This window comes from Coffea arabica, chromosome 4c (assembly GCF_036785885.1).
Source record: "Coffea arabica cultivar ET-39 chromosome 4c, Coffea Arabica ET-39 HiFi, whole genome shotgun sequence".
Classification (NCBI taxonomy): Eukaryota; Viridiplantae; Streptophyta; class Magnoliopsida; order Gentianales; family Rubiaceae; genus Coffea; species Coffea arabica.
Window position 1 is genome coordinate 7,126,587 of NC_092316.1, and position 14,986 is coordinate 7,141,572.

The window sequence follows — 14,986 nt, forward strand, 5'->3', positions numbered from 1 at the left end:
ATAAAGTGCAATACAATTCAAAGAATTACATGACCTATAAATGCTCTCAACTTTTCTTTTGGTTGATGACTCGATTCCTACCATGGATAGAAACGTTTTTCCCCCGTACTCGTATGAGGAATGAAGGAACGAAGGACTTCTAAGAAACTTTTCTGTTCCAAGAAGGCATTTTATCCAACCCAATCCATACGTTGTCGTGGAAGACGGTCACTTTTGTCCCAGTCTTTCAACAAAGAATTTGAGAAGCCAAATCTGCATCGACGGCTGTATGCTGTGTTATTGTTTATTCAAAGTAATCACCAGAGCATTCAACCTAAGCAAAACGTTACGTCTACGGTGAGAACGAGAAGAAGAACCTATCAACCAGTTGAAAAATCAGAAGTGAAGAAGATGGAGGCAGGTCACAGCCAAACATGGTTCAAAGTCGTGGTCGCGGTCGCAGTCGTGGCCCGGACCGTTTCACATCGATTTCCGTATATCGGTTATGATTTCGGCGAGACGCAAATTTTAAAGTATTTAATATTCTAAAAATTGTGAATAATATTTAAAAATATGCTAAACAAAAATAATTAAAAAATTAGCAAAAGAAAATCTGTAAATGTAAATTTGCGAGTTGACTTGGGATGACTCGACCCGACTCGATCAAGACTATCCGTATCGGAGACTTCTCGGCCGAAATCTCGGCTAGTCAAGTATTTCAAGTCATCTCGTTCTGATATCGTATCGGAGGGTCCGTTCCAATGACAACTCGATCGAGTCATTTCGGTCTCGGCCAAGACTTTGAACCATGCCCAAACAGAGAATTCACATATAATGAAGGAAGAGACTTGTGTATCCTACCTTGGTTCAGTTTGTAATTTGCCACCTTATCTATGTGCAAGACAGCAAGTCCAAACCCAAAAAAGCATAACAACCTTTCGAAGTCAAGCGATGGTTGTAGAACAGAGATTACTACGTTATGCCATTTTTCTTGCTAGTCTGCTCCTGTTTTCCTCATCATTATCTCTCAGTGCCCAAAACGTGCATTATAATTCAACTGCCTATCTTCCCGCTTCGTGGATCAACCACATCTCTACTTCCATGGTCATCAACGACGCAGATGGAAGTCTAACAATGGCACCCATCCTCCTGACTGAGAGTGATGGACGAAGTTATGTGTGCGGCTTTTACTGTAACACGGGAGGTAGTGAATGCCTCTTTGGAGTCCTCATTTCCCCAGGTGGGCTTCATATTAATAGTGGAGATCTAGTTTGGTCTGCTAACAGGAATAATCCTGTTCAGAATAACGCAAAGTTGCAACTAAAGGAAGATGGAGATCTGGTTTTGGCAAACTCTGACGGCACCTTAATATGGTCCAGCAACACTAGAGGAAGGTCTGTTTCAGGCTTAAACTTGACAGAAATGGGAAACCTGGTCCTATTTGGCCCAAACAATGAATCCATTTGGCAGTCTTTCGATCATCCCACCGACTCGTTACTTCTGGGACAAAAGTTGGCTCCTGGGCAGAAGCTGATAGCTAGTGTTTCCGCATCCGATTGGAGTCAAGGTCGGCTTTCTCTTGCTGTTGGCTCTGATGGCTTGTCAGCTTACATAGAGTCTGATCCACCTCAAAGATACTATGTGTCTGGCATCAATAGTTATCCTTATTATGAGTTCAGGAACGGAAGCTTCAATGACTTTACCATTCCTCCAGCATTAGTAGCTCAATTCATGAAGTTTGGGCCCGATGGGCATTTAAAAGTGTATCAGTGGGGAGCAACGGATAAATTTATAGAGGTAATTGATCTTTTGAACCCGTATGTTGGTGATTGTGGATACCCTATTGTGTGCGGCAAATATGGGGTCTGTTCAAAAGGGCAATGTGGTTGTATTGAAACAACCAATGACCAGGAGGGCTATTTCAGCCAAATAATGTTCAGACAACCCGATCTTGGATGTTCGTTACTCACTCCAATTTCTTGTAATCACTCCCAAGATCATATTCTTCTAGAGCTAAATAATACATCTTACTTTGCATCTGATTCAAGCTTAGACAGCATAACGACGGTAGTGGAGGACTGCAAAAGTAGATGTCTAAGTAGCTGTTCATGCAAAGCAGCTCTGTTTTCTCACAATGGAAATCGATGGGATAGAGGCAATTGCTCATTACTAAATGAAGTTTTTTCTTTTATTGAAAATGAGTATTATATCGGATCACCTTATAATACGACTCTCCTCGTTAAGGTGCAGAATACTCGTGTCAACACGTCAAGGCGTAAAACAGTTATACTGGCATCAACATTTGGGGCTTTCTTTGGTGTGGTATGTTTAATCGGCTCTTGCCTGGTTGTTTCAAGGAGAATATTCAAGGAATCCAATGAAATTGAGGGGGATTTTCTGAAAAAGGTACCAGGAATGCCTACAAGATACTCTTATCAGGACTTAAAAACAATGACAAGATTTTAGCCAAAAAATTGGGGAAGGAGGATTCGGTTCTGTTTATGAAGGGACACTAAGTAATGGCACAAAGATAGCAGTCAAGTGTCTTGATGGTTTGGCTCAACTGAAGGACTCGTTTTTAGCGGAAGTGCAGATAATCGGGAGCATCCACCATGTTAACTTGGTAAAACTTATTGGTTTTTGTTTTGAGAAATGCCACCGGCTTTTGGTTTACGAACATATGGCTAGTGGTTCTTTGGATAAATGGATTTTTGGTGAAATGCAAAGCTATTCTCTTCCATGGAGGACGAGGAGAAAAATCATCTCGGACATTGCCAGGGGATTAGCTTATCTCCACGAAGATTGCAGTAAGAAAATAATTCATTTTGACATCAAACCCCAAAATATCCTTTTAGATAAAAATTTCAGAGCAAAAGTTGCTGATTTTGGGTTGTCAAAGCTGATTGAAAAGGATCAAAGCAGAGTTGTTACAAGGATGAGAGGAACACCAGGTTACTTGGCTCCTGAATGGTTGAGCTCCACAATCACAGAAAAAGTGGATGTTTATAGCTTTGGCATTGTGATATTGGAAATCCTTTGTGGACGAAAGAACTTTGATTCTTCGAAGATTGAGGAAGACAGGCATTTGCTTAGTATTTTCAAGAGAAAAGCTGAAGAAGAAAGACTTGAGGACATGGTTGACAGGAAAAGTGGCGATATGCTGACCCACGTCGAGGAAGCAGTGGAGATGATGAGGATTGCTGCATGGTGTCTGCAGGGAAATTTCGACAAGAGGCCTTCAATGTCATTAGTAGTTAAGGCGCTGGAAGGTTTGCTAGTTCCTGAAACCAATCAGCTCGACTATGACTTCACAAATTCATCAACAGTTAGGACAGAGGCAGCTGGTGATCAAGGACAAGTGGTTGTTTATCTTGGTAGTCCGATACTGCCTTCAACTTTGTCTGGGCCGAGGTAGATGAAAGACTTCAGTTTTTACGTTGGTAGTCTCTAAAATCCCAACGAATAATGTTACAAGTCTCAGAATTCTGAAATTATGTCAGTATATTGCTGAATTATTCCGCCCTAAGTGCGTTGGCCTTTTGCTGAGAAATGTAAGTCCCTATGCATAATAATAACTAATCTTTGATCTTACAACTTTCTGTAAAAGGCATTTCTTGTTTTGTTTTTGAGGGAATATCCGAAAGATAGTAGACATCCGCAGGCCTCCCAATTCCAAAAACATCAACACATTTACGTGCTATTACTATGGGATAAAACCAATCTAATGTGGTGTACAGAGATATATATTATTATTTTTTAATTATTAGTATGAAATATCTATTTTATCTCTTATTTAAAATTATACACAATATAAATTTATATTTCTTAAATTCGATTAAACTCAATTAAGTTCGATTGGGCTCGATTTGCACAAGGTCAAACTTTAGCTAGAGTAAGTAAAAAAAAAAAAAAAAATCAAACTTGACTTTCAAGAGTTCAACGGACTCGAGTTTAAATATTTTAATTTGAATCAAGATCGCGCACTATTTGAGCTCGACTGCACCTCCAATACCATCCATGTATTGAATTGGGTTTTTATCAGTTTACCTCCTTAAACTATACCACAACTATCAGTTTAGTCCCCAACGTTAATTTTTAGTCACTTAAGTCCTTGGACTAACGGTCAAACAGTTAGTCCAAGGACTTAAGTGACTAAAATTTAACATTAGGGACTAAATTGATAGTTTAAGGGGGTAAACTGATAAAAATCCTATTGAATTTAGGGATAATTTCAAACACCTTCCTTGAGATTTTTAACAATTTCATTTAGCTCGCTCGAGGTTTTTAAAATTACACATGCCTCTCTTGCCATTTAAAATGACAATTCTATCCTTAAATATTTTAATGAAATTCCCTTGTTTGGTATGCTTATACTTAGAATGATTTTTAAAATTATTTATTTTATTCTTTTTCCTTTTTATTCTTTTTAATTTTATTTTTTTGTCAATAAAATGGTAGAACTACCATTATTACCTCTAGTTTATATTATAATGAAATGTTGAACTAGTTATTTTTTGATGAGTTAACTTTATATGTAATCCAATATTTTTTTTCCTAATCTTTGTTTTCTATTTTTTGGTATCAAAATTAACAATAAATAAAAAGAAATCGTCCAAAACCACTACTAAATTATGATAATCCCACTGCTAGAAAAATTCATAAACTCTAGATCAATTATTTCAATATTTTCTTTTCTATCTTATAAATCTAAATTCGTAATAAAATACTATCAAAAATATCCTATCATAGTGATAAAATTATTATTATTATAGTTGTTTATCAAATAGTAGCTATGGGCATGGAAAATTCGGCACATTTTCTTTATAATTACACTAGATAATCTTATAATTATATAGAGTAGTAAATTAAAACTCATTACACAAGGGCATTTTTGGATATTCATTGAAAAATTTGGCCAAGTGAATAATTATTTTAAGGTTTTGTTACTATAACTATCAAATCAAGGGAGGTAGGTGTAATTTTTTAAACTTTAAGGGAGCTTAGTGAAATTGTCAGAAATCTCAGGGGAGGTTTCTGAAATTATCCTTTGAATTTAAGTACTTGGCCTGGGTTTAGTTCTCTTCTTCTTGTTCACGTAAGTCGAAAATGAAAACTTGTGGCAGTTCCAGCCTCCCCTAGTAAGAAAGATGAAGTAAAAAAGATGCGCACCAAATTAAAATCATTTTCTTTGACTTGATGCAGCACTTCTTTCGAGAGCACTCCATATGATACAACCGTTGGCGGCAGTACAAAGATTAGGACCAACGTAAAAAGATAGATTCACATATTACTTGGGACTTGTTTTTAACTGTTTTTGAATTTATAAAATTGATTTTATGATTCTGGGAAATCGGCTTTTCAGAATGTTTTCTCATGTTTTGCTTAAAAATCTATTTGGATAGATGTGAGGATGTTCTGTAAAAAGGCATAAAAACGGATTTTGACTAATTAATTTCCAAAATGCTCTTATACACACGTTTGTGCCAATTAAATAATTTTTCTATACGATTAATTGTTTTCTTTGTAGAGATTGAATTATTATTAATTGAAATTGCGTGTAGACTGAACTAAATAATTCATTTAATACGTCAAGATAGGGATAAATCGAGGTGGTCTAAAGATTAAGACTCCAAGAGTTAGATGTCCGATTCAAATCTCCCTTTCCACCTCTTAAATTCTACCCCTTCTTCACTAATTTTTATTTTTTTGAAAAAAGTGAGATAAGAATAAATAAGAACAAAGACAAAGATGAGGAGAGACATACGGCAAATAGAGATAGAAGAGTGCATTTTGAAAACCAAGTTGATAGTAAGGACTCACTGTACTATCACTCCCAAGGTAAGACAAGGAAAGATGTTAACCACGAGTGCTGGCATACCTAAATTGTTTTCTGAAGAAGTTAATAAGAAGTAATTAAAGCCCGCCAATAGCTTTAAATTGGTATCATGTCCACCTTTGTGTTCTGACAAATTTTGATAGGATTTGCGCTTCAAAGCACCAAAATCAAGTCAAAATATATCCAATCAAAATGGAAATGGAACAAATGTATTTCCAAAGTCAGTTTCGGGCAGCCCACAGCTCCATCATCACATGGTGCATGGCATTAGCTATTTAAGTAGAAGATGGAAGCCGTTATCTACATCCTCAAACACTGCAACCTTTAGTTGGTTAAGTGATATGCCAAGAAGTATCAAAATGAAGACATCACTATTTTTCATCATTTCATTCCTTGCCTTTTCCATTTCCTTAAACTCCTCCTCCTCATCAGCTGGTGAATTAGCACCTGAGCCGGTGCTAGATACAGCTGGAAATGTGCTTCGAACTGACCGCGACTACTACATATTACCTGCCAAAGTCCGCGGTAGGTTCAGAGGTGGAGGGCTTACATTATCGAGCATTGGCAATGACACCTGCCCAGTTGGCGTGTTTCAAGAAATGTCTGAGCAAAGAAATGGCATCCCCTTGACATTTTCGCCTGTGAAACAGAGATATGGTGTTGTTCGTACCTCGACAGATTTAAACATCCAATTTGCTTATCCAGAAACCTGTGGCGAATCTCCAGTTTGGAGGGTTGATAATTATCTTGATCCATCTGCTGATAGCTTTGTATCCATCGGTGGAGTTGTTGGAAATCCTGGTCCTGCGACTTTAGGCAGTTGGTTCAAAATTCAAAAATTTGGCTATGACTACAAGCTTGTTTATTGTCCCGCAGTCTGCAGCTATTGTGATGCTATTTGCAAAGATGTTGGCATATTGTACCAGAATGGGGAAAGACGTTTGTTTCTGAACGATTATCCACTCAGGGTCGTATTCAAGCTGGCATGAAAATCATGAGATTCGAGATCAGTTGATTTTCTTGGATGTATTCTATGTAATGCTATAAGTTTGTGACAAAAAATATAAAATAATACTGCTAATAAGGAAATCTCCCTGGACAATGGGGGAAAACCATGTAATAAGGAAGCATTCTAAGTGCTTCTTTTTTTTTTTTTTGTTTAAGTACTAGTTTCATAGCATGTGTGTTAGGGTTACATACTGCATACCGGGCATTGTAATCCTTATTAGCTATGTTACTTTTTTAACGATAAATAAATATAATCTACATATTTTATTTCGCTTCAAATCATATGTTCCTTTATTTTTTTTTTCCTTTTTTGGGGTGAAATAAAAATTTTCCACAAAATACAAATATTCAAAGAAAGAGTTCTGCTTCCCATAACACGTGCACGACAATATATGCAGTAGTAGTACAAATTGAAGTTCTCGAATTCATAGCAAAAGTACCATGTTATTTCTTTACACTATTTAATTCTGGTAGTTTTTATATTTTTTTTTTCTTTTTCCACTTAAAGAGTGAATTTTCACTTACATTCTTGAACATCAGTCAGTGTATATAATATCAATACAGGAAAGATTAATTCTTTACACAAATGTTGTGAAAATACGGGCCTTGTTTGGATTGCGGTTTTTCCTCAGAAAATTATATCATTTTCCGTGATCACATTTCCCTATTAGCTTTTCCCCTCACATACATCAAATCGCTACAGTAATTTTTCTAGAAAAAATCATGAAAAATGCAATTCAAACACAACCTTAATTTACAACGAAAGGCTAGTAATGTTGCCTAAAGGGTAAAGCAGCAAGTTGCGAAGCCGAGGACTAGGGATGGCAATGGGAGCGGGTGCCCGCCCCGCGGGGGGCTCACGGGGCGGGGGTTGGGGCGGGGGGTGGGGCGGGGGCGGGGAGGAATTTTTTCCCCCCGCTTAGAAACGGGGCGGGGGGCGGGGGTATACTCCCCCGCCCCCATCCCCCGCCCCGCCACCCGCAAAAAAAAAATATATATATATATATATATAAATGACTATATATTATATGTAAGTTAATTAGTTATAAACTTATGATAATAATATTATTAGTTAGATGTATTATATAATGTATATTAGTTTATGTAATATAATTGATATTATCAATTATATGAATAATTATACATGTCTACTAATAGAATTTATTAATTAGTTATACTAAATTTACTAATACATTTATACTAAATTTCTAATTACACTTAATAGAATAACACTTTTTTCTCAAAAAAAAGCACAAACACAATGATGAATTAGTGATTGCATTTGTACTAAAAGTGAAAATTTGACTATTTTAGTTATATTTATTTCATCATATTGGATTGTATTCAAATAACTTCTGTTTGATTGTTTTTATGAGTTTCAATTGTAAAATTACAATGAATAATAATTTGGTGATGTGTTGATATTTTAGTACTTGATTATTTATTAAAATTTAATTATAATAAAATTATATAATACAATTTTATTAACCCCGCGGGGGAAGCGGGGCAAGGCGGGGCGGGGGCGGGGCGGGGCGGGGGGAGCGGGAGGCGGGGGGAACTAATAGGCAACGGGGCGGGGGACGGGGGAGGGGTCCCCCGCCCCAACCCCGCCCCGTTGCCATCCCTACCGAGGACCGACGTCTTTGACTAAATGCAGCTCCTTGGGACGCGTTCCCCAGTACTATTGGCTGAAGTACAAAGGGCCTCTTTGGGACTTGAGTTTTTACCCAAATTTGTTACCCACTAATTTTTTTTATTAATTTTAACTACAGTAATATAAAAAATCTTCTCAAAATTTTTTACCTACACACTTTAAAATACCTAAAATACAAAAAAAAAAAAAAATTCCCTTCTCCTTTTCTTCTTCTTCCTCCTCCACCCCAACCCACCACCACCTCCGTCGCCGGCCACCACCTCCACTGCTGGTTCCAGTGCCGATCACCACTTCTGGTGTCGGTCTTTTTTTTTTTCCTTTCTCCCTCTCCCCCTCTTCCTTCCCTGCCATCCTCCTCCTTTGCCCAGTTTGGTCCCCACTCCTCCCTTACCACCCTTCTCCTCCCCCTTTGACTGATCTGGTCGCGAGACCAGATCGCACTGGGGAAGGGTGAGGGTGGTGGGGGAAGGGGAGGAGAGAGGGAGAGGGACAATTGCAAAAAAAAAAAAAAAAGGTTTATATTGCTGCTTTGTCCGGCAAGGGAAGGAGAGGAGAGGGAGAGGGAAAATTGCAAAAAAAAAAAAAAAGTTTATGTTGTTGCTTCATCTGCCAAGGGGGATGGAGAGTTGGTAGGCGAGGGAAGAGGGAGGGGGAAGGGGAGAGAGGGAGGGGGAGAGGGAGAATAGTGGTGGCGGGGGAAGGAAGGGGAAGGGGAAGGGGAAGGGGAGAGGGGAGGAGAGGGGGAGAGGGAGAGGGAGAGGGAGAAGAGGGGTGGCGGGGGAGGGAGAGGAAAAGGTGGCGGACAGAAGAGGTGGTGAGAAAAAAAGCAAAAAAAAAGTTTTCTTTTGCTGCTTCATTTGGCAGATTCGGGAGAGGGAACAGGAGAGGGAAGGGGGAGGGGGAAGGGGAAGGGAGAAGAACCGGGAAAGGAGGAAAGAAAAGAAAAAAGAAAGAAAGAAAAAAAAAGAAAAAAGAAAAAAGAAAATGAAAAGGAAAAAATATTTTTCATCTTACAAAGATTTTTCTACAACTTTTACAATGACTTATAGTAAAATTTTAAACAAACATTCAAAAAACTCACTTATTAAACGGGGCCTAAGATTTGGACCAGTTTAAAAGATAGATTTGCATGTTATTGCTTAAATAATTACACAAGAATATTACTCCAATTGACTTTAGGCCAGCGAAGATGTTAATCCTGAGTACGTACTTGTGGCTGACCTGAAGAAGTATAAAAAAATGATCCTGAAGAAGTTAAAACAGTAGTTAAAGCCCGCCCGTAGCTTTGTATTGTTTCTGAATCTACCTGTTTCTTTGACAAATTGGACAGAATTCATTAGCTTAAAGCAATAAAACGAGTTAAATTCCGTCCAATCAAAACTGGAATGGATGAAATTGAGTTCGGAAAATCAGTTTCAGTCAGCCCACGTACAGCTCCATTGTCGTAGATACAGTACATGCAACCTGAATTTTTTTTGAACAGGCAGTAGCTATATAAGCAGAAGGTAGGAGCCATTTTCTACATCATCAAACACTCAATCATTGCTTGGTTAAGTGATAATGATAAGCTAAGAAGTGCTACTAATGATGAAGGCATCACTACTCTTTATCCTTTCATTCCGTGTCTTTTCCATTTCCGTTTCCACAAACTCCTCCTTTACTTCAGCTGCTGAAGCACCCGAGCCAGTGAGCGATGTCGCTGGAAAGATGCTGCGAACTGACCGCCACTACTACATATTACCAGCAGCCAACGTCTTTGACAAATTCAGAGGTGGAGGTCTTACACTATCCGGCATTGGCAAGAACACTTGCCCAACGGCTGTGTTTCAAGAAATGTCTGAGCAAGAAAATGGCATCCCCTTGGCATTTTTGCCTGTGAACCGGAAAAAAGGTGTGGTTCAAGTCTCCACAGATTTAAACATCAAATTTGCTTATCCACAAACCTGTGGCCAATCTCCAGTTTGGAGCATTGATAATTATGTTTATCCATCTGGTGACAGCTTTGTCAACATTGGTGGAGTTGTTGGAAATCCTGGTCCTAAGACTTTAAGCAGTTGGTTCAAGATTGAAAAATTTGGCTATCAGGATTACAAGCTCGTCTATTGTCCCGCGGTATGCAGCTATTGTAAAGTTATTTGCAAAGATGTTGGCATAGAGTACCAGAATGGCAAAAGACGTTTGCATCTCACGACTGATTATCCACTCAGGGTCGTATTCAAGCAGGCATAAGGATGAGATTTTAGATGCGTTACATACATACATACATAAAACACTGGTAATAAAGAAGCCTCCCTGGAAAAATGGGAAAAAACCATGTAATAAGGAAGCATTCAAGTGCTTTTGTTGATGTATAAAATATGCATGTAAAGTATCTGCAGTTGCTTGCTCTTTCTTGTTTCGTAAGTTCATAATAAGGCAATAATTATAACTACAGAAAATGTTCAAAATTATCACTAAACTATTTAAAATTTTTTTATTTTGGCCATTAAAGCTTATATTTAGCCGAAAGTGGCATTCAATTAATTGGAACATACATTTTGCAGCCGAAAAGTATATGTTTTTATTACTTTAGTGACTAAATATGAAAGTTATCACTATTATAAGGTTCTTGAAACATTATTTTGCTACCTACATTTGGTTTCCTAGTCAATTCAATTTAAACTTCTTGTTTGATAATTTCTTGAGAAAAATTTTGTATTACTCGGGTGCCTTTTAGAAATTAAATATATAGGGGGAAATATTGAAGCAAAAAAAAAAAGAAAAGGTTGGTAGGAAATCAGTAACTATTCCATTGCGGCTTACCAGAGTTAAAAAAGATTATCATATTCTAACGGGTTATGGCCTCATGGGCCCATTCTTTATTCTTCATAACGATGACTGTATGGAATTAAGAAGGGATAATTTCAGAAATCTCCTATGAGGTTTCTAACAATTTCACTGATCTTTTTGAGGTATAAAAAATAACACTGATCTGCCTTGGTAGAGTAAGGGGCCCATTTGCTGACATCACTTAGCATGAAATTACTCATGTACCCAAATACGTTATCTGAGATTAGAAACTAAAATCTAAGAATTAAGTAATTATGGCAAAAATCAACTAATTAACATAATTATCTGCTAATAGCATAAAAAGTATTGTGGAAGATATAAAATGGTATGAATTTGCTATACCAATTGGCTCCATTTTGTGATTGATATGACTTGACATGACCACATTTCAATGGTATACAAGAAAGACTCGGGCAAAACAAAAGAAGCACAGAGGAAAGAAATGGAAAAGCAAGTATGTTCTTAAGGATTTTTTCCCTTGGTTTAAAAACTAAAGAGATGGTCTTTTCATTAGAGTAATTTCATGGAAGTGGTTCAGAAAAGAGGTAGAAGAAAGGCAAAATTAGAAATTCTTTTCTGTGCAAAATCACAAAAGGCAAACCCTAAATCAGTTAAACAATCTCTACTATTTTCAGTTTAATATTTAAAAGTTATAATCTTAGTTGAAAACCATGAAATTTTTCGAGACGATCATAACTGCAATGCACCTTGACTGATAATTATTTGCAACTGATAATTCTTTTTACTAATACACCTTGATTGGAACGCATAAGGGGCATTTGTGGAACAAAATTTTTATTTCTCTTTTGGAAGTAATTTTTTAATCATACTTTTTCGCAGATGGACTGATTTTTTTACCAAATCATAAACTTCAAGGAAGGTTAATGTAATTTTTCAAATTTTAGAAGAGGTCGGTGAAATTGTTAGAAATCTCAGGAGAGGTTTCGAAATGTTAGAAATTTTTGTCTCAAAAGGCAGTTATCCTTCATAAGTGAATTGCATTGCAAAGACATTGGTCTAGTTTGTTTAGATTACACATTATTTACACATATTGACTTGCTTGCATTATCAACAAATTTTTCAATCACCCTTTTATCTCAGATACATCATATAAAAAAAAAGGTACAATATTTTTTCACAAAATTATTTCAAATAATCTACCATCCAAACACATAAGAGAGTTTGGCTCCGAGTGATCATAATCCTTTCAAACACCCTTTTACTCCGAGTAGCTACAAGTAATCTACTATCCAAACACCTTATTCTTTTCCGGAACGGCAAGAGAGTTTCGCTCTGAGTGATCATGATCCTTTCAAGGTTCCATTCAAGAAGGCATGATGGATTGATCATTGAATGCAGAAAAACGGCATATGCAGCCAAGAGATGTTGTCACAGTTTGATGCTTTGTGGTTTAGTTTTTGAGGTTTTTGAAGCATGATTTTGTTACTTTTACCTGGTTTTCTTGTCAAATAATATCTTGGGAAAATTTTTGTACTATTTCAATATTTCTTATTTAGAAATTAAAATGTAGTAGGAAGTATCAATTGAAGCTAAAAAAGTCGGTAGGAAATCCACTAACTATTCCATCTTAGCTTACAAGAGTAAAAGACCTATATATTCGTTATCCTTCGTAACGTTGACTTGCTACACAATTTGCTCTTGATATAATTATAACAAACCTTATTGGCTATTGCAACTTGCAAATGCGTACCCAATTATTTCTAATTTGGGGGAGGAAAAAATTTTAATATTTAAAAGTTTGTTTTAGTTTCTGAAATTTAAATTTCTGCAATCAAGCATAAGATGTCTGCTTAGGGAGCGAGATTCTGGTGATGAACTTAATGGTGCTTAGACCGTACACTTTCTTTCTTTATTTTCCCCAATTCTTCTATGTCTGCATAGCATGTTGAGGGAATGGTGAGAATATGACCAAGCTGGTACAAACTTGTAGTGGTAGGTTTTGCTGCTGAGTCCACGAACTTGAACTTAGTTTCAGAAGGTTGATCATAATTCGATAACTCTTGTGCAATATTTAGCAAATTTTTATGAGCCACTCACTTTATTGCTAATCATCCATGTCCAAGACTTCAAATGTTGTTGTATGGTTGCTGCCACTGGCATTAAAAGTAATGCAATTGTATCACCTTTCATTGTTCAAAAATGTTGATTGCCTTGGCATTTGCAATTTGCAAATTGGACAAACTTAGAGGACACTATGCACTTTCCAGGTATGATACAAGAAATAAATCTTATTATGGATGTTAGTTAGCATCCTCTATAAAAAATTGCTGGGGCTCATGACTTTGACTGGTGCCATGGGAGTTTTCTTCAAACACGCATTATTACTTTTTTTTTTTAAAGTTTGTTTGACCATGGTGTTGTTAAACACGCATTATTAGTTATTATAGTTATTCTTTTCCCTGTCCTCATATGAATCAAAGTCTACAAGGAAATTAAAGAAAAGAAGGATTTCTTTGAAGTTTGTGTTTCAAAAGAAGAAAAAAATGGTTTGAAGACTCGGCCGATACGAGACCGTGACGAAACAATACCGAGAAATGTGACTCGCCGAGAAATCGGCCGATACGTTATTGCGACGGGTTGAAACGGCCGAATCACACCAAGTCACTCCGAGTTATCCAGAGTCAAGTTGAATTAAACAAAAAACCTTTAAAAAAAGGAAAAAAGGATTAAAAAAGGGAAATCTAGGACCTCTCTGCCGCCTGTGTCAATCTCCTGTCAAGTATGCAAGTACTGATGCTTTTTTATACAGGAAAAGAGATGCGAGTGATGGGCACATTATAAAAGAGTGATGGGCACATTATAAAAGATTTCATGGGACCTTCCTGAGATTGATCATAGTGTTCCCTATTCTATTACCTTTACTTTAAGTGGGCAGTACCTTCACTTTAATTGGAACCAGCTCATACCGCAGCTCACCCTATTTTGCTTTGTTTTCAAACTTTCAGGCTGATTTGATTCTTATCTGTTAATTTTATTTGTGATGCCATTGTCTTAAATAATTGAAAGTACTTATTGTGTTTAATATGTATAAAAATAGTACATTTTACAAATTTTTTTTGCTATTTTTTATTATTTTTGTTTAACATACTTTTTTATATTATTAACAATTTTTAGAATATTAAATGTTTTAAAATTTGCGTCTCACCAAAATCGCGACCGATGCGAAACGTTCCGGGCCGCGACCACGACCGCGACCGCAACTTTGAACCATGGGTGGGAGCATGGTTCGAAGACTCGGCCGAGACCGAGACGACTCGGCCGAGTCGTCTCCGTCTCAGCCTAGTCCGAGACGAGATCGCGACGAAATGTTTCCGAGATACGTGACAAGCCGAGACGTCACCGTGAAGGATTGAAATTGTCGAATCACACTGAGTCACTCCGAGTCATCCCGAGTCAACTTGAATTTTTATTATTTTTACTAATTTTTTAATTATTTTTATTTATCATATTTTTTACAATTTTTAGAATATTAAATATTTCACAAATTCACGTCTCGCCGAGACCGCGACCGATATGCCGAGACCGATGTGGAATGGTCCAAACCGCGACCGCAACCACGACCGCATCCATGACTTTGAACCATGGGTGGGAGGGAAATAAGTAGCAAACCAGCTGAAAAATGAAGACGAAGACAAGTGACAGCCAAATAGAGAATTCAC

At 37.1% G+C, this 14,986-nt stretch overlaps 1 protein-coding gene and 1 pseudogene across 1 annotated transcript; both read left to right on the top strand.

Moving 5' to 3' along the window:
* The first annotated feature begins 936 nt into the window (after nucleotides 1–936).
* LOC113738544 (G-type lectin S-receptor-like serine/threonine-protein kinase SD2-5) lies at nucleotides 937–3,526 on the top strand (annotated as a pseudogene).
* A 6,538-nt stretch (nucleotides 3,527–10,064) lies between these two features.
* On the top strand, nucleotides 10,065–10,706 carry LOC113738853 (kunitz trypsin inhibitor 5-like). Its single transcript, XM_027266131.1, has one exon. It carries the CDS (start codon nucleotides 10,065–10,067, stop codon nucleotides 10,704–10,706), a length of 642 nt encoding a protein of 213 aa, XP_027121932.1.
* The last annotated feature ends 4,280 nt before the right edge of the window (nucleotides 10,707–14,986 follow it).

What these genes read in the sequence shown, in the direction of transcription:
- LOC113738853 (XM_027266131.1), top strand. Translation starts at nt 10,065, where the DNA reads ATGAAGGCATCACTACTCTTTATCCTTTCATTCCGTGTCTTTTCCATT.